This window comes from Trachymyrmex cornetzi, unplaced genomic scaffold (assembly GCF_001594075.2).
Source record: "Trachymyrmex cornetzi isolate Tcor2-1 unplaced genomic scaffold, Tcor1.1 scaffold396, whole genome shotgun sequence".
In the NCBI taxonomy this organism is placed as follows: domain Eukaryota; kingdom Metazoa; phylum Arthropoda; class Insecta; order Hymenoptera; family Formicidae; genus Trachymyrmex; species Trachymyrmex cornetzi.
Window position 1 is genome coordinate 150,190 of NW_017298703.1, and position 25,817 is coordinate 176,006.

General features: G+C 29.4%; 1 protein-coding gene across 3 annotated transcripts in view; it reads right to left on the reverse strand.

Annotated features, from left to right (window-relative positions):
- Positions 1-1,811: 1,811 nt before the first annotated feature.
- The window catches only part of LOC108764139 (uncharacterized), a 267,965-nt gene continuing 243,959 nt past the window's right edge, over positions 1,812-25,817 (reverse strand). For all 3 annotated transcript variants that reach the window (XM_018512209.1, XM_018512211.1, XM_018512210.1), the window contains exons 10-11: positions 16,924-17,034; positions 1,812-2,291 (exon numbers count right to left, since the gene is read on the reverse strand). In XM_018512209.1, the coding sequence (XP_018367711.1) occupies positions 16,934-17,034 (101 nt within the window). In that variant the 3' untranslated portion in view covers positions 1,812-2,291; positions 16,924-16,933. The remainder of the gene's footprint in view (positions 2,292-16,923; positions 17,035-25,817) is intronic.

Consider the following 25,817-nt stretch of genomic DNA (forward strand, 5'->3'; position numbering starts at 1 on the left):
TAGTTTCGCTTGCGTTTCTTCGCATGTAACTCGTTCGGCTCCTGTTTCATGCTCTTTTCCACTCTTTTGCTTCGCTTTTGCACAATGTAATGTGGCGAATGGTGCACAAATAATTCACGGTAGTATTTTGAATATAAAAGCACTTCTGAGCTGGGAGTTTCGTAAAATAAAATTGCAAGATATATGGAATAATAGAGACAGAGGGAGAGAAAGAGAGAGAGGGGGGAGGGAGAAAGAGACAGGAGAAAGAAAAAAAGAAGATATAAAAAGAATGGCACAGAGAATCTTCGGACACATGCCATTCTCAATTATTGATTAACGCATGATAAGTAAATCTGCGTAAATCAATAATCGCGTTTCTGTACCTGCTTCTGATATTTAAATCACAAAAGAATTTTTTATTTCTCAAGAAGTAATCATGCGAGTTATATTAATCAAAGAATAAGAAAAATATTTTAGTTAATTAGATAATTAATTTTTGGTCATATAGTTTTTTAAAAGAGAGTATTTTATCTTACAATTTAAAATTCAAAAAAAGAAAAAATAGAAAACTAGATATTGACATAAAAAGGTAAAATTATGAAAAAATTATTATCTATAGGGATATAAAAATGTTTGCAAATTTATATACTCTTTTTTCCTTTTTAAAAATTTTTATCTTTTTTAAAACGAAAATATGAATTTTTTAGCTTCTTATCAAAATGTAATAAATTGAAATATCCTTATTAAATTTATTAATTCACTAATTAAAATATTGAAATTTCTTAAGGTTCATTTTAAAGCTACTAAGTATTTCATATTACAAATCAGAAACAGTAATCAGAAAAATATATTCCAATTTTTCTACAAAATTTTATAAACACATGATTTATAAATAATAGATTTAACACAAAAAAATTTCAGTATTTACTGTTTTAACGTTCTGTGTAAATTTCCACGTTCGTCAGAACGTTTTAATTTCCTCGTTTGGTTTTAATTTCCTCGTTTGGTTCTTGAAAATTAAAGAACGAAGCATATAATATAATGGTTTAATTGGAATTGAATAATTTAATCAGTAGAAAATAGTGGATTGTTGTTTGCCGTTAATTATTTTTTATGTCATTTTACTGTGTGAAGTTCCTTCCACCACAGAAGTCTCTCTCTGCAAAACGTGCCGAGTTTCTTGTCACGATATTTGCTGATACTCAGCACTGTTCTACTTGCCGAACCTTTTCTTTTCTGAAATAACGCTTACAATAAAAACTAACGTGATGTATACAGTAAAAACCTCAGGTGAATATTTTCTCAAATGAAGAAAGTATTTTATAATCTAAACTGAACATAACATAGTTCTTCAAATTAATTCACGTAAGCCATATTAGTTCAAGTTCACAAATTAAAAAGCATAATGAATTTTGATATATGGAACATATAATAATATATGTATATTAAATAGTGAGAATATTTAAAAAATTCATATTACTTAAAAAAATTTATGTATCATACACAATTTGTTCAGTACTTTAACATTGTACTTTGTAATAATTGAACTTACAATAAACCATGAATTATTATTATTACAACATTTTTAACAATGTAACAGCGTACTCCGCTTTAGAATATCATGAAAAGAAATTCATCTCACCGGGATGACGTCACAGCTTTTGTGGAAATAAAAATTTGCTTCGTAAGAAGAGCTCTTTCGTAGATAAAGTTCTGGAGGATCATATATTGTGCAATCTGCCATTGGCTTCACCATCACAGCACCCGCCTTAGCTTATCAACACGCGAATATTCCTCACCATTAGACAGCGATGAGCAAAGGACGACGAAATCTTCGCACAGTTTTTCTTGATTTATCTTGATGAAAGTAAATTAATAATCTGTACACTAGTGGCCCACTTTAGTAAATTTTTGTTTCAATAAAGACTCTTCTATCCGCCATCCTTTCGAGATCCTTGAGAGTGCCCGTCTTAATTTTCATCTATTGTTCAACTCACATCGGAATCTCACTACGAGTTTTCAATTTTCAAGCTCTTGGAAATTACATACTCGCACGAACATGCGTTTTGCACCACTAACATTGCAACGCGAAAAATCGTATGTTTATTGGTTGGTAGAAACAAGTTCTAATCACGCGATGCATTTTTACGTGCATCGGCTGATCATCAATTGAAGTGATAATGAGTAATACGATGAAGAATATACAATCATTGCACTGAGTTGCATCGTTGCATCTGTCCACGCCCGTCAAAAATTTTCCTGATCTGTGAATGCATCCGGATTGAGAATTCAGAAGTTATTGGAGTAATCTGTAACAAAACGATTTGTGTTTTTATTATTAAATAAGATATGCCAGAAATAGTAAAATTATTCAAATCAATAAAAAAAATGAATATAATTTATATTATCCACTTAATTCTTAATTGATTATTTTATTATAAAGAAATATTTATATATTATACATACATATATAATATATAAATATTTTTTTTTCAAAAAAAATCAAGCAAGTCAAAATAATGTTAATAAAATTTAATTATGTTACTCACAAATAAACAACACAATTATTATAATATAATTAAATATGAACAACACGGCGCCATTTTCTTTTATGGATAGATTTTTTTATCAATTTAAAGCTAATGTTTCTTGAGTAAATGAATAATATAAATCAAAAGAAATACCGGAATATTCTAACAAGTAAGTAATTTGTAAGTATATAATCCCATGTCTTCTTTTTATTTGTAAATTTTTGACACTATTCTTATAAACAAGATAAGAGTAAAAAAGTTTCAACAATAAAAATATAAAAATAACATTGCAATAAAATCTATTATCTATTTATACTGTTGAAATTTCATTTTTGTAAAGTCAATTTTAATAATTTACGACATAAGAAGTACCAATATTTTGACATATTCTTTGTAAGAAAATTAAATTTGAAGTTTGATAAAAAATCTATGCATAAAAACTGATATGGTAATATTTAAATGAGTTGCATGGTGTAGCTTTTAGAAGAAACACCATTTTACACAGTGTATCGCTTACTCCATCTTCGCCTATCTTGCGATGCAATCATTTGCTTCCCCCCGGGTACAAACCGTGTACTCCGGGCGAACCTTCGTGAGAAAAAAAAAAGATCGTATTACCATAGTCTGGCTCGGCGCATTTGACTCACAGAAAAGGTTATTTCCCTTATCCGTTCCCTTTGCCGGAGATTTGGTCGCGAAAACCGCTGTTTACGCGATCGATGGTAATGTGGGTGCGAGGATGTTACCTATATTCGCTCACATGGTGGATGCGAATTACGTATTAGGATGGTGAGAGGGTGGCGGTGGATGAGTAGCGCTGTATAGTTTAAGTACGTTTCATTTGAATATATTAATTATTCATTTTACATGCCGTGTGGAAGCCGCGTATCGCGTTAATCCTTGCACGATTACCGAATATGTCGAGCACGATTTTGCGCCGATCACGATTCATCGCTTGCATTTATGCGTGATAAAATAATTTGCACAACGTCGATAGTAAATTGATGTTCCAATTAATAACTTTGATTAATCCTTATATTCATGATTATTTCTTTTTGAAGAAACCTTATGATTACATTCATTTCGAAAATAATAGAAATTATCAGATAATATATCGTGCTTACAAATATCTCTCATCAGTAAAAATAAATTACAAAATTTGAAGAGATGGATGAGTCATATAGCCTTCGAACAAAATTATGTTCACGCTATTAATATTTCATGTACAATATGTATGTACACATAATATTGATCAACGTTATCAACATTTGTGATTTATAGTTTAGTAATCTATCATGGTCATTGTATATTAATTTCAATTCATAGTTAATAAATGTACATCCAGAGATACATGCAGAAATACAATCTCCACTATTCTATATTATAATTATCTGATGATTATATCTGTAGTGTACTACTGTAAACAAATAGGTTATCAATATCCGTATGTCAAGCCATCGCATTATGGATCTTTAAAACGATACATGACGATATTAACGAATATGTTTATCAAAAAATCTATACTTATATATAGTTTTATTTATATATAATATTTTTTTAGTTATTATGTGTGTTCAGTTCTTCTGTGCATCTATTTTATGTAAAATATTTTCCACAATAACGCGATATATAATATATACATCGCTCCTTTACTTCGAAAGTGACTCTTAAGAAACATGATCTTTTAATTATTACTATAAATGAATTGAGTAACATAAGGTCTGTTTATGTGTTTAAAATTTCAAAAATTTTTACTAAAAATGAGAAATATACATATTCGGACACTAAAAAGAAACAAGCGAAAATGCTTAGTGCAAAAAGTGTAAATAACGCGAACAGATCTATGATAAGGTAAATATTACACTACAATCATTAAAAACAAACTGAACTTTATAAAAAAAAACATAATAACGTTACAATTAAAAAAGAATGATTTTTTATAAGAATTATGAAAGAAAAATGACAAAAATGACAGTTGATCATATTAAAAAATATTCTTTTTGCTGATATTATTTGATTAGTGAATAATTTTTTCTATCAAGTTGAAAAATAATTTTTTTTATCTTTTCTAGGAAACTTAATTTTTTTAGTTGGATTACTTTTGAAGTAAGAGAGTGATATAATCATTGATATATGAATTAAGTAAATTATCACATAATAAAAACAGAATATCTGTATAAAACTAATTACGCGAGTTATCAAATCTATAAAAAATATAATACCTAATTAAAATCATTTTATTTTGATGTGTTTTTTTATTGGTACAATTTCCCGATTCACGCAAATACCAAATAATTTTAAACGCTTGCCAAAATGAAGAAACGAACCAATTAATGTAACTTCATTTTTCAATTTGAATTTCATGTTTAAATTTCAGTGAATATTTGCGTTCATTTAAATATTATTAAATATAACATTATTACCTACATTAAAGAGTGAGATTTTTTAACATGAAAGGTAATTCGAGATTGAATAGGTTAATAAGCTCTACAAGCAATTTCAGCGTTCCATTCTTCGTGGTTCATCGATGCGTCACTACCGTTATTCCACATCGCTGAAGATCGCTCGCAAAATAAGTTGCTCATATATCTACAATATCCACGCAGGTGGAAACCATTTTTGCGCACCGCGCTGGTGAAAATAATATTTCCGCGAACAAACGCACACATCACCTTTCTGCGTCGGAGAAAATAATACTGATGGGACAAAAATAAATTTCGATTAGCTGTGTTACTGGAACGAGAGGGGAAAAAAGGTTGTGGTTCCACACGGAAATGCCGATTGCTGCGACAGATAGGGTAAACAGCTCGCAGTCCGCAGTGTATAATAGATATTTAAATCCTGCGGTTTACGAAAGCCGATGCGTTGCGGCTCACAGTACTGTTGAATATCGATATTATTTCGTTTTACTACAGCATGAGTGTGAGCGGAAATAGGAATGAGATTATTGGTGACAATGTTACACAGGTCGCCCTACAACCCATCATATACCTTTTAATAACAAATTGTTACAAATGTAATTACAAAATTATATATATGTAGAACATTACAAACACGTGATTATATTGAGTTAAATTATATCAAATAAAATTTTTAAGAAGTTAGATTTTTAAAGTATGTGATTAATTATTGTTTCTTACTTAATTTCCTGAATTATATTATTTTGAAAAAATATGTAACTGGTCCTGATTACGTTAAAATATCGAAAAAATTGATCGATAAATAAGAAATTAACTTATTTTGTTAGATTTCTACAATATAAAAATTGTTTGAAATTTCTCAAGGCATGTATCAGTAGAAGTAGAGAGATTTGAAGATATCTGCAATGTTTGTGTATGTAGCAAAATATACATTACATTACGTATACATATATATAGAATAAATAGTACAGCTAGATGCGTTCCATATTCTACATCTGCAAAAATTGCTACCGTTTTATGGTTAAACGAGACGATAAACAAATATACAAAGTGGTTGCAGATGGTTACATCGTGAAACGTATATATTGTGTATACGTTAATATTGATATATTTAATATTGATGTTTTTATTGATATCGTGTAAAAGTATGATGCAAATACATATAATAAAAAATTATATTGACATCGACTGTTAAAATTTTAAAGAATACTCGAATTTTCTTCGATGTAAGAAAAGTTTTCGTAACATTCTTTTTATCATATAGATTAATTTAAATTTTTGTTTTATGACTTTATATATGAACACTTAAAATACCATAATTAAAGATCAACATTAATAATTAGTTTGGCTTATATGTTTTATTTATTGCTAATTTTTAAAATTATTATACATTTAAAAGTAATAATAATCTTATGTTAAACTATTAGATGTGTAAATATTTAACATAGCTTTTAATTATAATGTCATGTTTTGTAACTTGTTCATGAAATCAATCATTATTTTTTGTGACCTATTATTTTTAATGTACAATAGAGTTATTTTTAAAAACTTTTAAAGATATAGAAAAAGATATGCTGAATAAAATATTCCAAATATAACTACAATAATTTAATGTTTACGAATTACGCTACACTATATATTATATATTAATATAATAATATTAATATCACAATTAATTTTTAATTTTAATAACATTATAAAGCATTAGCAATGCAATTAATGTATAAGTAGTTAAAACTCGCCCGATATACCTAAGCAAATGTCAGAAATAATTCTTTGTGACAATTCACGGTTATTTTTTCTTATCTAACGGTGCAAACAACGTACATACATATATATATACATAAGAGTCGAGTTTTTTGCTTTTTAAGCGGGTACGCATTTGCGAAATGTTCGACATTTTTATCTTACTTCCGATTGACAGATAGTTCAAACGAATGTCGCAAAGGATTTGTCAGCGCGAGCGCGATAAGCGTATTCAGTATCTGTGCATTTTTTTTCTTTTTTTATTCCCTTTTGAGTTTCAGATTCCTCTTTCCATCAAGGGAAACAATAGAACGATATGTCAACGGACTTTCGTCAAATATAACTGACAATTCTACGTTTCAATCGCAATCAAGACCATTTTCTCTCAATTTTCGAAGAAAAATATTTATAAAAGTATTAATATTACTGACTCATGCACTCAAAATTTAAAACTAAAAGATAAAATTTAAAACTAAAAGATAAATTAGATAAATATTAAAACTCTTTTCTACCCGATATTCAATTCTATTGTGAGACAATATCATTTCTAAATATTCGCGTATTTGTAGAGTAATACAAATAATAGTTTCATTAGCTTCTTTTTTTGTTTTTAAAAGTATCGTACAAAATCAGAAATTACATAATAATAGAAATAATTGAAATATTCTTTAATATTTAATTTAATTATCAACTATTAAAAAATAATTGAACGACTTGCAACTTGTTCCTATATTCTGTTCATTACGAGACGCAATAAAAAATAAATTAAAGTCTATCTCTTTCATTCTATATTGTTCTATATCCATTATACTTTCGTCACTTATAAAGCATCTCGTATTTCTTTTTTCCCAAATCATGCTCTTTTTTATGTGTACGTACGCTCTTAATGAATCCAATGAACACTTTACAGTTTTATTGATTCTCCGTTCGTGGCGCTTGGGTTATTTGGACTGCGGCCAAGCGTGGCGAAAAGAATTTGCACGTTTGAATGTATACGGAAAGCCGCCGTGTTTGTTCGTTAAACGGATGAATTCGTTTATCCGCGAGCGCCGGTTAATTTGGAGCCGAAACCTCCTGACAAATAACCTCCTAGCCGCTCTTTCTCTCGCCCCTTGTGTCAGTAAATCGGTTAATCACTTCGATAATCGATAAGCCAACAATTAGACAATTATTATTGACAAACGATGTGCCAGGAGATAAATAGCAGTCTTTATAAATTCAAGAGGCGTGAATGCCGCTGAAAGGACACGATTCAGGACAATAAATCATTGAAAATTACAGGCGAACCAGTAGCTATTTGCTATATTACGGAATCATCATGGAATTCGAGTGTGGAAAATATATCATGCGATAATGGCATAGCCGAATGCAATTTAAATCTTGTTGCACAAAATACAATACGCTGTATTGGCGATCGTAGAATTTATTCATTTAACAATTCATATTATCTCAATCTTTTTCATTAGCGTTCCTTTTGTAGATATCAAAGGAGCAATGATAAATCCTGTCAGTTAATATTTTGTTATTTTCAACTTCCACTTTGTATGTCAAAACGTAAATCAATCCATTTCTGTGATTAGTTTAAAAATAAACGACCTTCATATTAATGTTGGCACTTAATAAATAAAAAATCAAATTTGAGTAAAATTTAATACATTTTTTAAGTTAAATTATTTAATTCCATCTTAGTTAAATTAATGATATATTGAGTACTAACAGTGACGACCAATAGAAATAACTCTAATTGGATATAATTTGACATTTTGAATTACAATTTTGTGGCCACTTTGTAGTATTGGAAACACTCGGGTATTTAGGAATGCAGTAAGTCTGGTGTATGTAGTAAAAGGTGAAGTACAAAGGGAATTTCCATTTGGTTGATCGAATAAATACTTGAACCGTTTAGGTCAACAGATGCCTCAAAGGCAGTTGATTAACACTGAACTCTAACTAACGTTATAAATTACGTCAACAGGGTGGAAATGCGAAGCAGCAAGTTCAATAAATTCGCTTGTTGATGATTACAAGCATGTAAAGCGAAATGCAATTCGAGTCAAATTTACCACTAAAGTGTTTTATTGATACTTCATAGCAGGATGAGTTCGTTAATCGCATGAATTGACGCTGAAGAATAGGAAATAAAACGTCAATCAAACGTAAATTAATTTGTGTTATCCGCATTAAAGTCCTCTTTCTAATGATTAGAAAATCGGCGCTGAATTATCGAATCAGTATTAAAAGAAAATAATTTATTAAAAGAAAATAATTTATTGCATAAAAAAAAACAGAAAATGTATATTCAATTATCAAATACAGCGATATGACTAACTTTTAGTTTAATACCTTCTTTAAAGTGCTCTAATTTTAGTTTAACAAATTTGCCTATTTGAATTAATAACCTTTCTTACTTGCGCGTTTTATACATTTCTTAAATAATTATATTTTATATGTTATGACTACTTATATACGACATGTAAATGCAAATAGATTATTAAATTCGCAACAGATTTTTCTAAATAATTTTTCTGTACTGGATGTTTCCAAATATTCCTGCATCTTACACGAATTTACAACTATTTATTTACTTCATGTAACAAATTTAGTATAATTTTTTTAATTGGAGATTTTTATCCCAACTGCGTTGTTTAACAAGGGCATAAAAGTTACGTCGTCGCTAATTGTATGGTTTCGATAGGAATTACCTCTAAACATTTTTTTCGTAATTTGTTTGCGAGATATATATATATATATATACTGGAACTAGACATTTTAACTGGCAAAGTTATCCAGCTGATAGCTTAAACACAAGTCAGAATAGACGCATTGAAGGATTTAATGCTAAATCCGCTTTGTACAGTTTGGAAGGTAATTGGCACTTGTTTCGTACTAATTGACAGTTTTATACTGCGCTTTTATAACAAAAATGTAAAGAACAGACTATATAACAATAATATAAATAACATTTCTTTTTTTTATTAAACTTTCCATACTCAATTTAGTCATGTGTACATTTATTTTAGAATTTGAAATATATTTAAATTTGTAACTTTGAAATTTCTCTTTGTATAGAAAAAGGATGTCAGCTTTTAAATGTATTTCAAATGCGGTTTCTCAAATCTTCTTCTCTTATAGCCTTTTATCTTTTTTCATATACAAAATTAATTAATTGATTATAAAGATATTAATTTCACAATGTAATATATTCTTCTATTATTTTCTGTGTGTCTAGACATAGTTTAAATAATCAATAAAAGTAACTAATAGATATTATATAAAAATATTTGATCTAAAAAAACAAGAATTCCGAAAGATTCTTTGTCAATTTGTGTCAACATTTTCTATATTTCGAATTAAGTCATAGTAATCATAAAAAAATTTATAAATAAAATTTCTAAATTTTGTTGATATATGTGCAGATTCCATTACATTAATTACCGACAAGACTTAAAAAATCTCTTATTTTTCAGGAAAATAGTACCCGCGAGATTCGGCGGAGACGGACGATTAAAATTTATGAAATTTGCTTGAGAACCGGCCTGCGTCTCTTAAGATAAGGCAAGGCGTTGCGTAATTGGATTAAACCGATGAATCACAGTTCTTAAGCTGTTTATATACCCTCGAGATCTCTCCTCTTTCGCATATTGTTCTTGCCGTAGTAGTAACGATGAAGATCTTCGTCAGTCATATATAAGAAATATGATGTATAAAACTTCAACCACGTTTACTCATCATTTACTACTTTTTATTTAATGTTAAATAAATTTTGAATATATATTTACACAAATTTTTTAAATATTTCATAAATACAATATACTGATAACAAAATATATAAATAAAAAATTAAAACTGCGTCTTTTTTGCTCTCAATTGCCTGTCAATTAATTTATATTTATTTGTTATCTCGAGAGCTCAATTTATTTTATGTATATATTTTAAAATAAAAAATTGTTGTAAGCAGAGATAATTCTATTATAACTACATTTACTGGACTATTAAATAAAACAAAACTCAAAATATATATTAACGCAATAACATATGTATTTATCAAATTTTATATTACTTCGTAATATTTTAATTAACATGCGGAATTTATATTTTCTAATAATATAACATTTTTTGTAATAAAAGAGGGAATTTTCAATAAATTTCAACAGGAAATGATAAGAGTGTACTAATAAAGAATCGTGTAAATAAATAAACAGCAATTTCCTGGTTGCAGAAAAAACAGGAATGCAGATATATCTGAAAAATGAGACTGCCAATGTATCACGTTCGTTCGATGAAAATATTTAATACGTATATTTTTTTAATTAAATGAGTGAGGCCATATGTATGTTTATGTTACGTGTGTGCATGACATATCCAACGAATGGCATGGCATAACGTCATTTTCAAATTGTGGGACGTCATGCACAGATCCCATGTCATCGGATAATAGCGGACACCTGCCTTGTGATTTTATGCCTCAATTCAGTGCTTGATGATGATATTTCACATGAAGTAATAACGTAACTTCTGTTCAAAATATGCCTAATATATTTTTAATTATAAAAAATTAATAAATAATATTATTTATCTGATAATTATTATATAATTATAATTTATTGTATAATACAATTACAACTTTAATCATTATTAATTTAAAAACTATTACAGCTTCGACATTTTTGTATTAAAACTTTCGTCTATAAATTATCTCAAGAATACGTTTTTGAGAGGAAATGCGGTGATGGGACCTTATATATGTATTTATTAATGTTACATTAACGAAATAATTATTATCTCATCCATTATTCATTAAAATTCAAAATTTTTTATTTTTAATATTATTTTGATATTTATTTTGAGCAATATTACATATTATAATTCGAGGGAGTATGTGTTCCTATAAAAAATAAAGGAATTATTCCATTTTTCTGTTTTTATACACATAAATCACATAATAGAAATATTAGTTGCTTATATCTTGATGTATTGAATTTCAAGAAACTGATTATCTAGCTTAAATAAAATCACAGCAATCGCATCGCATAGTATCGATCACATTGAATGAAACTGTAAAACTTTATGTTATAGAGCTTCTGGAAGAATTTCCTGCTGGCATCGAATTCTAGCCGCGCGTTTACCGATGAGAATATGGAGAACGTGCATACGTGACAACAATTCCACGACGACTCTATCTCGACGATGGTATTAACCTCGGTTTGCAGATCGCGTGCGTAACTCGGTGCGACGGGAAAGCCACGTGCGGCATCACGTCTCTCGTCATATGCACACACGGTGAATTACACACGACGTCAGACACACTTCGTGATAGTGAAGGATGTCACCGGATTTAATTCGGCGGTTTGTCGGTGCTCGAGCGATCGAAACCGTACAAGAGTGACAGAGACAAGAGCGCTTCGTGGGTTACCTAGCGGTCGGAATCCGAGATGAGAGGGGTTGAGGTTGCGAGCCGGGGGAGGCTGAAAGGGGAGGAGAAATGCTCCTCTCTCGTTCTGTGTTGCCCCGGGTACAACAACGATGTTTTGCGATGAGGGATGGACGGATGTGACGTCACGGGAGCTCACGCCGTGATCTATGGCGGCTGATAATGAAAGCGCAGAGGTGAGATACCGCGATGGAAACTATACCATATAAGCTATAGTTTCCGCGGGAGCCGTCACACGGCAATGCCGCAGCATTCAACCACTCTCTCCCCCTCCCTTTTGCGTCAACCAACCCCTGTTACCTCACCACCGTTTCCTCCCGCAGCTCATCGCGAAATTATATCTTCACAATAGGGGATTCGACGCGGTGACGATAAAAGCTTGAATTATGAATATCGGTTAATTCACGTTACGCATTCGGGAACCGCGATATGGATGATCTGGTGCAAACGTTACTTTATGACGCGGTCGCGCGATCTCGCTCGCGCCGCTTCGATGGCGAACGCGCGAATACTTGCAATTATCGTGGTGCAATGCCGCAAGCTCCATTCGACCCACAACAGCTGGAGGTCCGGTAATGCGCGCGGTATGTCGATGTCGCGTGTAGTGAATATGAGCAATAATAGTTTATAACAAATAGTTTGCAGAGTTTTGCGCGGCATGTTGCGCAATAAAGGAACTGTAAATACGATACATTTTTCCTACAGTAATTGGTTGGTTGTTGCATACAACTTCAGATGTGAAATCAAAGATAAACATAAATCTTAGTTTCAATTTGTTTAAAATTAGTTGGTCTTTTTTTAACTTTACGTGGACTAGCAATCTCATTTGAGGTCACCCTCTTTTATTTTATAAACTCCTCACTTGTATGAAACTTGACCTATGAGGTAATTTAATAGTATTTTATTCGAATCTGAGGTAAAAAACAAAAATGATGGGTTTATAGCGGGCAGAATTAAAAAAAAATGATTTGATTATTACAAAATTCGGTGTTTTAGAGAATTTTTAATTGCGAATAACATCAAGTTTCCAGTTTCGCTTTATTTGTATCTCATCAGTGCTATGCAAACAGTGAGTATTGACTTGAATTAAGTTTCAAATTCTGATTACTGTGACACTATCTTCCTTCAGAGAGGATACTACCCTTTTGAAATTTGATATTTTCAGGCTACATTCAAACCCAGTGACACCAAAGAATCTCTTAAAACTGAGTTTCATGATAATCAGATTATTACTTTGAAATTTGAATTTTAGGATTCTGAAGCCAGAATCAAATTCAGCGACCCCGAAAACCCTTAGAAAATAAGATCTTCTAAGTTACGTTATTAAAAAGCTCTGATCGTCAAAGGGTTAACAAGAATCAAGACCTACTTTCGAGCTACTTTATTTAAATGGAAAGTTCTTAATAGAATTCATATGCTTTGTTTATATGTATAATATATACAACAATATGTATAATAATACACAAATATATTTATAGATTAATCAATCCTTTCTCAGCAAAGTTTTCAATTCAAAATATAGTGGTTTATTTGTCTCTTTTAAATAAATTATTTGTTAAAATAGTTGATAAAGAATATAATATATTATGCGTAAAATTATTCTCATATTTCTTTATGTATCAATTTTGATATAAAAAGAGTCTGATCTAGTTATGTACATTAAATTAAATTGAATTTCATTGAATTAAATTATATTATATTTAATGTGGAGGAAATAATGATAATTAACAAATAAAGTTTATGCAAGTTAAATCAATTTATTCTATCAATCTGTTTTATATGGTTTTAATTTCTTTCTTTCCCTATCTCTACTTTTTGTATGCAGAAAAGAGATACGTAATCGAAATATAATAATTAAAAAGAAAATAAATGCCTTTATTACTTTTAATAATATACTCTTAATATTTAGAAAGTTCTAAATTATTATAAAATAGATTAGCATGTTTAAATACTGATTATTTAAAATAAATTAACAAAAAATATGAAGGTCAATAAAATTTATTTAACAAGAAATATTAAGGAATAAATAAACAACGTAATAAATTCATTCAAACAAAAAATATTTGTATATATTATAATATTTAAAGCAAATACCAGCGTTTACTAAAATTTTTTAAATTTAATTTTGTAAAAAAATAGAGCAGAGTTTTATTGTATTATAAATATTTCAATATATATATAAACTACAACACGAATTACAAATACCAATCTCATTTGAATTCATAATATTAAAATTGAAGTAGATTAGAGAACTGATATATTTAATTATTTCTTGATGCAATAAATTAATGTTATTTATAATTATATTGAAATGAAATGGAAATAATTGCGAAACACCTTACGAATAATATAACAAGTGTCTACTTCAACATGGAATTTAATTTGGAAATTATTTAACACGAGGCAGAATCATCAATAATAAATGTTAGCTTAAATTACGAATTTTTACATTAATATAATCTAGAGTTCTTATATGTGACAAAATAGATAAAAATTAGAATTACTCATTAAAATGTAAATTCGTGCGTGCAAATTTTATTCAAGTGGGTCATTATATCTGACCTGTTTATTTTAACATCTTGGTTAAAGTCTGCTTTTAAAACATTTCGTAATTATGCAGAACACAGTTACACAGAAATACAAAGTTATGACGTATTTCAAAACAACTTTCCTAATCGGATTTACATAACTTTCGAAATAAAACAGCTTACATGTTTCCAACTGTTGTAATTATATAAAGCAAAACATATTTTTTTATGATGAGATTTTGTAAAACATTTTACTTGAAAATTTATCGAAAGTTGAAATACGATTATTTATATTAGTAGAATGCTACATTGACCATTTTAACAATACCTTCTAAAAACATTATCGGATTTTGATGTATTCTAGTTAGTCAGCTTTTAAGTAAATTAGCATTTTGTGTAATCAGACACATAAAATGTAAGAAAAAACTAATAAAATATTCGATTACTTAACTCAAATATCCAATAACTACTGGCAATCCCATCACGTAATTTCATTAATAAGTGATAAGACATATTCGTGTTCAAAATTAATATAGAGAAAGTTATTTATTAATATCGTTTATCTTTAATTGACAATTATGTAATTAATCGAAAAACTTTAGAAGAATTGAAAAATCATCAAATAGCAAATAAAATGCAATTGTACATTAGCATGTTATAGAAATATGCTTGATACAGATAGACATCACTATCTATAGCATAAGAAAGCAAGTGAATTCATTTAAATTTTGTTAAATTATTTTTTCATTTATTTAATTTCATTTCATATAAAAATTAAGTATACAATATAATCAGAAAAATATTATAGTTAAATACCATGTTTGTATTTATACGATTCATACCATTACATAATTTGATGACTTTTATTATAATAAATTTTTATTATAACATTTCGTGAAAAAGTATGCAATCGAAACAAAATGTTCAAATTTTGTATAATAAAAATATTGCCTTAAAGTAATAGATATATATTTAATTTTTTATACAAACTTCAAAATTTTCAAAAGAAAAAAATAATCTCTTTCGTCTTTCAACTAAATCTTTTTGAAGTAGAATCTGTTTCTCAAGTTATTCAAAATAACGTTCGGTTAGTTCGATATAGTATAAGGGTTTCGATATCGCTAGGAAGTCACGGTGATCCTTCTGCTTTTCTTTTCTTCTTGTAGAAGGATGTATATTTCGCGTTAACCCAGAAACTCGCTTGGTACGGGCTTCTCTTATAAGTCGATGAGCTTCCTGAGAACTCATCTGAAACTCGGATTAGGCGGCTACACGAAAAAAATCAGGAGTGTGAGGATAAGGAAAAATAAAACAGCTTGTATCGTGGACGCAAAGAATATGTCCAGGATGCGAAAAAAGTAACCACGAGACAAGGGTGATAAATTCGATTAGATTAAAGGAAATTGTAAATGTCTAACGAAGATTTTCGAGGAAAGCGTTATTATCGATAATTACCTAAGACGTTTTTTGATATTAAAGCATTAATAATTATGAAAATACAAAGTTCAATTCACAAAGGAACTTTACAACGATTGTAATAAATGCGGCACTGTAATTTTATAGCGAAAGCTAATCACGGCGATTTTCAACACAGCGTTGTGTGCTATGCGTTACTTTCAAACGAATTTCGATGCCAATCTCGCCGCAGTGGATTATCGGGATATTATTTAACAATCTGTAGAGTCATTTTTAGCATCTAAAGCTTATGATATTGTTCACACTCTCACTATACTGATAATTTTAAATGGAAAAGTTAACTTTCCACATTTTTCATTTTTTTACTGATACCTGAATTTTACCTTTTCACGGTTAATGTTTAAACGTAAAAGCGGAAAATAATACTTAATTCTTTCACAAATAATTAATCAATATTTAAAAATATGTCAGATGCTTATATTACAAATGGATCATAAATTTAATATCAACAAACTTAAACTAATGTAAGTCAAATCTCTTATGCACAGACGCAGATTGCAACTGCATCTTATGTAAATTTAATGGGCTATGAAATTTGAATTTTACCAAAGTCAAAATAAATTATTATCTTCAAAGTGATCAAAGAATCTGTTAAGCTCAAGGATTTTGATATTCGTTGTAGATATCGTAAATTACTTCTTTCATATATATGATCATATATATTATACAAAATTATTACTTTATTATCCGATGACATAATATACAATTTGTTATTTTTTGACACAATATACAGTTCGTTATTTTTTTCAAAAAAGAAAGTGCTGCGGAAATTTGATAACTTTCTGTATTTTATTAAAGTCTGTGCTTACCTTAATACTGTCATCTGGTAAAGACATAGCTCATCGTCAGGTGAACCAACCAAAGATTAAGGAATGCTCTTGAAACTCCGTTCCCGTCGTGCACAGCGGCTGGCAGTTCACCTGAAATTACATCGGGGTTATTACATCTTTCATCTTATTGTTCAATTTATCAAACGAGGTTAAATGAAGAAGTAATCCGCAGCGACAGACATAATAATTGAAAAGCCAAGAAGAAAAACCAATTAAATTTAAACTTCTATGATTTTTGGTTGCTTGGTCAATAAGCCTTGTCTTATTGACCAAGCAACCAAATATCTTTATACCTATGCACATATAGAGAAATTAATCTAACAAGAATTAATAAATTTATAAGAATATAACAAAATAATTTTTCATAAACTTTAAGTAGTAAGATTTCAATATTACTCGCATAGATTAAATAATTTTTGTATTATATGACATTTGCAATTTGATGCAATTTTAATTTTGAAGAATAAAGAGCGTTTGCTTTTACTACTGAAAAGTTTGTGCTTCTAAGTTTAATTGGTTTTCCGTTTCAGCTTTCAGTGGCTAGTCGTCATGTTGGCGCCACAATATGGACATTAGCTATAGTAAAATCATTGAATGCTTCTCGAGTCAAATGGCTCGAAAATCGTGGTGTTAAATATTCGATTTCCGCAGAAAGCCCATACGACGACCGTGCGCGCGCGTCTCTCGTCGACAAGAACACATTTGTCATTTCATTAATGGTTGTGTTCCGTCTATAGGTTTTCCGTCAGATGCAAGCCGCTGCGGGTTGACGTATTTTCGTGGCCTCTGTTTAATCGCTCTTCGACCGAGTTACGTTTCCCAGATAATGACTGAGACCTCCGGGCTTTCGAGAAATTAGGCGGCTCTTATTAATGGCTCTTACAACGCTCTACGCTTCGATATCCTATGTTCAGATATTTACATATACGTATATTTACATATACGAATACATAGATATCTTCAAGATAAAATTAAAATGTTTACGCATAAAATACTTCCATATTGATATTCTTCATATTTTGTCTCGGCTTTCTAAAAAATTAGTAATTTATTCTGGTAATATATAATTATATTTTTAGTTAAATAATTTATTTAAGATTTATAGTTTTTTAAAATTTCAATCGACTAAAAAAGAATATACTTCGTTGTTCATAAATTCGAAAATATTTACGATTTTGTCATATTTCATGAAAAGTTTAGTTAAAAAAAGTTAATAAAAAATTTTTTAAAGTGCGAATTGAGAAAATTAAAAAAGAATTTTTTTTCTCTTTTCTTTTTTCTGTAAACTAGATCTTTAATTTTAACGTTAAAAGTATTTTGTAAAAATGAGTTTTTACATAAGAAATTTGATACCATTGCAAAATACCATCATACCAATTTTTTAAAAAACTAAAAAGTAAACTTGCGGCTCTATTTCTCTTTTTTAAACTATTTAAAAACTTTTTTATAACTCTTTTTTTACCTTGAACATTTCGTGCTAAGATGCAAGAAAGTCGCAAACGTTCCCGAATTCATAAACGATAGTGTATGTATAAGTTATTTGAGTGGTTCAAATATGAATGAGTAAATATAAATTCTTTTTGTGTAAATACAAATCAATATTGGTAGATGTAGTTACACTGAGTAATAGGGGATATAGAAGGTGTCTGGTTAACTCTACATACGTTGTGGATTTGAGGCAGTTATTTCTGTAATTATTATTGTGATGATCCGAACAAATAGTGCTATTGTGTAACGCGTCGTTCATGCATTGGTCAGGTTTCATGTGTTGATCAAGTTTCTTATACGAACAAAAATGTTAAAATCATCAAAATTTTCTATATCTACTTAAATAATAAATAACAGAGATTTAATTATAGCGATAGAACTCATATATTTCATTAATCATATTCATAATCATGTTCCTCTTTTCGCCATAATATGTTTCGGTATACGACACAATTCCGAAATTAAAAATAAATATTTTATTAGAAGTATCCCCCTTGGTAAGTATACTCCTTTCCATTTATTGCGTTTGATTCATGATAGAACCTAATTTAATGATATCGCAATGATAAATTACTTTTTTATTTTGACAGTAATGTTTCGAGAACATGGTTCGTTACTATTTCTTCTCTATCATGTCGATATTATTCCAACGCCCTACTGAGCTTCGCTTTCCAATTAAAAAAGTTTTCGCTTTAATCGGATAAAATATTTTTACAAGCTTTCAGCTTTTCCGCAAAATAAAAACTTTTAATTTTTTCTCAGTTCCATAATATTTACGTATTTTCTCATTATTCATATCATAGTTGTTTCATAACAATGGGTTGCTGCAATGTTATTGATTGGCTCATTAAAAAAGATAATATATTTAGAAATAATGTATTTATAAGTAAATGATCTCATTTCTGCAGAAGTGATATTCAGCCTTTCGCCAAACAAAAACTTCTTTTTTTTCTCGGTTCTATGATGTACGTATTTTCCTATTATCATAGTAATAGGATTGAATTTTCTCGCATCATAGCTGCTTTTATAACGATCTCAGCAAACACTTACAAGTAAAATATTTATTAGTTATAATTTCTCATTCAATAATATAACACGTGTCATATTACAGTTATATTTTTGAGTGGTAATTATACTAACAGATGCGTTATTTACATGTAACTTTGTGTTTGCTGGGATGGAATGCGATGTTATTAATAAACTCATTAAAAGAGATATTTATAAACAATTTGTTTTTATATAAATAAATGGTTTTATGTCTCTAGATCTGATATTTGTTTATCTAGATTAATAGAGATAATATTTCTGTACTATTTATTATTTAAAAAATAGATCTATTTAATCTGTATAATGCATTACAAGTCAAATAGATGTAAGCACATGTAAATCTTGATCGAACGTTTGTTTCAATAATTTTCTTGAATGTAAAAGTGAACGAATTTATCGAATTTGCATGGCCATTTATTTCCAAATCCTTTCGACTTTAACTCAAGATATTTGGAAAATTTTTACTAAAATACTTCATATTTTATTTTATTAAAAATATTAACAAACTTGTTAGTTTGCTTGCAATTTTTTGTGTGCTTATATCCATTGACCTAAATTGACAAAAAAATTGATGTAGTATCTAATATATGTACATTAAATCTGAGCTATTTTCATTGGCCTTAAAATTAGGCTATTAAATTGTTTGTTATTTTCATCCGATTAAATATATAATTATGAGAAAATTGCCATGATGCGTTTTAGTCACCGAGGTAACGTCAAAGATATCATAGGAGTAATACCGATGAATATTTTTCGCTGCCAAGTTTTCCCAAGCATTATTCGCGGCTATCGATCATACGAATCGTCCCGAGCATCCATCGGTGTAACGTCCTTCCGATCTGTGTCCTTCCTTTTCTGCTTGTCGTTGGAATGCCCATCGATAGAAATCGCGATCCTGGCCGTGTTCCAGGATAGCCGTGGAATTTGTCAATTCGTCCCACTCGATCACCGCCCCCCCGCCTACCGACTTACAGCTTCTTCACTTTTCTCCGCCCTTCCTTTACGTTGTCTTGAGTATACTGTCCCTTCGCCTACCCACTTGCTTTTTCGATTCTTTACCGAGTTTCAAGTCCTTTTCTTCTTCCTCTCTCCACAAATATCCCTTCAACTTCTTCACCATTTCTCCTTTTCCATCTTTTTATTTCCATCCTCTTTTTCTTTTTCAGTTTTTCCGTTTTCTCCTTTTCTTTTCATATCGATCTGTCGATCTCATTTCGCACATTTTCTAAGGATTTTTTTTCTTTACTGATCGACACACCGCAGATCTTCCTTTCGGTTGGCGCGCAAAAAATCACGAAGATCCTAAGATTTCCTTTATCTATCTTAATCCCGGCATTCGTTCCAGCAGCTCACCGAGAGAGAACCCAGCATTTTTCAATGAAATACCACAGGTATGCCAATGAAATGTCAGACTGTGCCGATGGCAGACGTCAGCCTTGTTGAGAATGTTCTTCGGAGGTTTAATGATTACCAAGAAACTTCTTGATCATGCGAGGTCTCTCTTTTTCTTCCTTTCTTATTTCGTTAACGATTTTTTAATCTTTGAGTATAGGGAAAAAGGTTTCGATGAACTACCTAGCTTTTAATAAGAATCACCACATTTCATTTTTCGAAAAGATAATATCAGGATAACGTACTTAAAAGGATGCCCCTTAGATGTTCAATATTTCGATACTTCTACGTTAAGTAGATAAAGAATTAAAATGTAAGTGAACAAATCACTCGGTGGATTATATCGTGAAAAGTATAAAACTACTTTAAAATATTCAAAATAAAACAAAGAAAGAAAAAAATAAGATATGAATTTTTTAAATAAAAGTCATGTTTCTAAATACTTATTTATCTAGATTGACAGAGATGAATGTTTTTGGTTATTTATTATCAATATAAAAAAATGACATTGTCTCGTTAGAGAAATAAAAATCTGAAAGTAAAAAATTTAATAATTATTTTAATAATATATTTTTTCAATAAGTAAATGAAAATTTGTTTAATAATACGTAAATATTTGTTTCAAGTTATCTCGGTATATTACAGTACTACTTCCATTATAAGGACAAAATAACTCTATATGATAAGAGCTCAAAATATAGGTATGTTTATGACAATTCATGACAAAATGCCACAGTCGCCACGCCGGTCTATTCTCCGTTGTTGACCTCTGTTCCTCATTGCTACTTCGATTCATGCCCGTTGGATACATTTCCTGTATGCGGCAGGGTGTCCGCCAACCTCCGGCGGCGAAGGGGCAGAACTTCCTATTGGCCACTTCCTATCCCGCTAGTTCAGCGTTAGGAATTCCAATTCCCGGTGCTTGTCCCTCGGCTGACCACAAGCCAGGACCTTAAATTTAATCTTTCGATTTGAAATCAAAAGTCCTGTTTGTGAGAACTAAGCACGTTGTCCAATATTACAGAGTAGTCAAAGATATTCGAGACATTTTATTTTTATGTGTTTTTATTAAGTTTTATTAACGAATAGCAGTGCCAAAATACTTGTTACAACTAAAATATCAATTTAGATAGATGTGCTCTGTATTTATTGCATAAAACACTTTATACAATAGATGATATTATTTATTAATTATTAACAATGAGTAAAAGGATATTATTATATATATGTATATTTTTATAATAAATTTTTGATGAATCATATTGCATAAACAAGGATTAAAAAGTCAAACTTAAATAATTGTTTCGTTGTCATAATTTCGTTTGCGTTTATAGTAGATCATTGAGTTTTCTTTTAACCGATTTGATGTTTGCAATAAAAAATCCTGACTTCTATTTCTTTTTTTCTTGAAAAAAATCTTTCTTGAAATATAGATCTTAAGCAACTTGTTATGACGCGTTTGAACAATTTCTTTTAATGCATAATTTACGAAACAAAATAGTCGTCGCAATGACACATAAGCCCGTTTTCACAATATATGGTTACCTAAAGATTAAAGGTTACCAATAGATTCCCGTCAATGAAATTTATTCATGAATTTCTTAGTTACCTTTCATCTTTAGGTAACCATATATTGTGAAATCGGGCCATAGTGTGCTTAACTTGTGGTATACTTGGTAGAGATAACAGAAAGAAATTGTGAATGATGTCATAAAAAAGATCTGAGATCAGTAGGGAAAACTCTATGATTTATGGTTCAGTATAGATATGTATATTTCACAGCTACATTTTTCGCAGCGCGATATTATTATAAATCCAGGAATATCCAACTGTGATTTATTGCTTCATTATTCATTCTCTTTATTATTTACTATTGAAAAATGATTTTTTTAGAAGAAAAAAATAACTTAAAATGTATGGATATATATTTATATTATTTAACGCATAATTAAAAAGTTATTAATATTTATAAATGCCAATTTAACACAAAATTTCTTGTGTTCGTAACAAAATCTAAGGATCACAGATGTGCAAAAGTTTTGAGATTTTTTGTGTACGTAATACTAATAAAGTTAAGAAAACGGTGATCATGGGGTTCAAATCGAAGGTCATAAGTTGGAGCGACCTTTCGATATATGGGTTATATTTTCCGAATATATCGGATCGACCTTACACGGTTCTACGATCACGTACTAGAATTTAGTATCGTTTGCTTTATACGACTTTGTGGTAGGAATCTGAAGTCGCCGACAGAAGGATCGAATTGCCGCACGAGAGCCACGTTTCAGAAAGGAAACATCGTCCTCTATTACTTTGCCTCGAGCTTGGCTTATTCTTAGCTTTTGGTGACTTTGACGACTCGCTTTTTTGATTGCAAAAAATACATCAGTCTTTAAATATCTTTTACGCTCATTTGGATACTTTAAGAAAAAAATTGAAGTTTTACATTCAGATTTTCTATGCTCTTTTTTTTAATAACTCATAATTATTTTCTCTAATATACAAAATATACGAATATTTTTTAATATACATTAATGGCTAGAACTATTTAATTATTATTTACACATAACCCTCACAAAGAAAACAAAATTAACTACTTCAATAAATTTTGAAATTTTGTAATTAACTATTCACTAATAATTGTCTTAAGCTTTGAGTTATCCGTTATTATTGTCAAACAATTAAATATCAGAAAATATTTTATCATTTTCAATTAATTAATAATTAATGCAATTTTTTTAAAATTAGTCATATTTTACTTCATTTCAATAACATTTCCTATAATGTGTCCATATTATTGACTTTTTATACAACGATCTATTGGAAAAATATGTAATAAAAAAACCAATAATGTGACTGCAGTTCGTATCTCTCCCAAAATTAGATTAAAATCAATTAATCAAGACGACATTTTATCGTGGTTACGAAATTAAAGTCGCGGTAGAGACGCCAGAATGGAACGGAGACTCCATGTAATTGGCTTAAGGACATTCGGTTTGGAAATTCAGGCCTTGAGAGCGTATCTTAATGACCCAAACATTGCGCGGTTCTGAGTTGATTAGCGACGGAGGCATTCGGGGCCGGGTGGCATTTTAATTGGTCCCGCCTAACCTTCGCCCTCGTACTCATCTCAAGCTCGCTACCCAAGCCAGACCAGACACGAAAGAGAAATTACCGGATTATGTCACTGAGCCGCAAGGCACGGCTGTATCTTACCGCGGAACGATTTCTCATGTGAAGCTACGTCTCTAGAAATGTTCGAGGAAATGTCGTGTGCCTTTAACAGATCGTGAAATAAGATTCCCTCGAGCACAGACCTCTAATCGAAGACTCAGTCTTTACTCGCAGTAAATACCTACTTCAATAAAAACCTCTTCCATTGATTGATTTAAAATTTACATGGTATATAGTGAATTTCTCTCTTTAATTATATATTTGTTCAGATATATGTATATGAAAAGTCGATTGTTCATAATTTTTAAAAATATAATATTTAAATCTCCCTTTGTTGTGAAGTACATTGTGGAATGTAAAACGCAATATAATTTTCATTATAAATCTTATAATCGTGATAATTAATAAACATGTAGTTTATTTCGCGTTTGTTCCTTCAAAGAGAATAGGAAATTTTATAGTTCGTTAAAAGCAGAGATTTAATATAAACACATAACGAATATCGAAATTTATAAACTACAAATAAAATTTCATTAATCACTTTTAGTACATATATCAAATAGATGATATAGTGAAAACTAATCCCATTTATTGGTACGTATTGATTTTAGTTAGTAAATTATGTACAGACACGCACATACAAACATAATTTATTCAATTCGTTAAATAATTATCCCTCGAACCACACACTTATTTTCATATCTTTGGACGACACACATGGATCATTCGTGTCTGACTCGATTTTAAGGCTCTTAAAGAGTGCTCGAAAAATTCTGTAAAAATTTACACATATTCTTTAAAGTCTCTACTAAATTATCCTGTTATGCAAACATTGAAAAAAAATGTTTAGAAAAATTATGGAAATTTCTTTCTGCACCAGAAAAAGAAAATAATTCAGTTTTGATATAAAAATTGTAACTTTGATTTTTGAAGAAAAAAGCAGTTTTTGATTTTATTAAAGTATAAAAATGATTATTTTTAATGTATGGATACGAAAGACCCAATGTGTGGTTCGAGGATTAAATTGCCTAACTCCTGATTCAGTAAATTAAATTACATTTTAACAATTGGCTAAAGGCAAGATTATTAAAACATGGTTTAGTTACAATCAAGCTTTAACGAAAAAATTGTATTTCAATTAATTAAATTAATATATAATATTAAAATAATTTTATAAAATAAAGTTAAGAGTTCTCATAAAGATATTAATTTACTGTAATTCTAATTGAATTTCTGGATCACATTTATTATACATTGTATACTTTATCCAATTTTATTTTTGCTTTATTTTTATTATATGCAAATATTGCAAAAAGCTGCTTTTTTAAAACAATTCAGTAGAAAATTCTAACATTGTGTATAATGATAATTTCATATTCATACTTAGTACGCTTATTACATTAATTATAACTATAATAATATGTAAATAACGAGATTATTAAGAAATAATCTCGTTTCTCACATACTATTATAATTTTTATAAAAAAAATTATATAATATTATATATAAACGTCTGACATCCTTTGCAACTAATTTTTTTCTATAGGTTCCTATTAACATCATTTTGCTATTAAAAGTGTATAATATCTTTTGTATCTCAATCGTTACTACATAATAATAGTCCAGTTCACAAATCAAAGCTCGTACAAGATTTATTGTACGAAAAATATTATACAACTTTATGACCACAAACTTAATATGCAAATAAAAGATCATATTCGAAAGACTTCAATCGACATTATAAGATTTATTTCAAAATTTGATTATAAGAA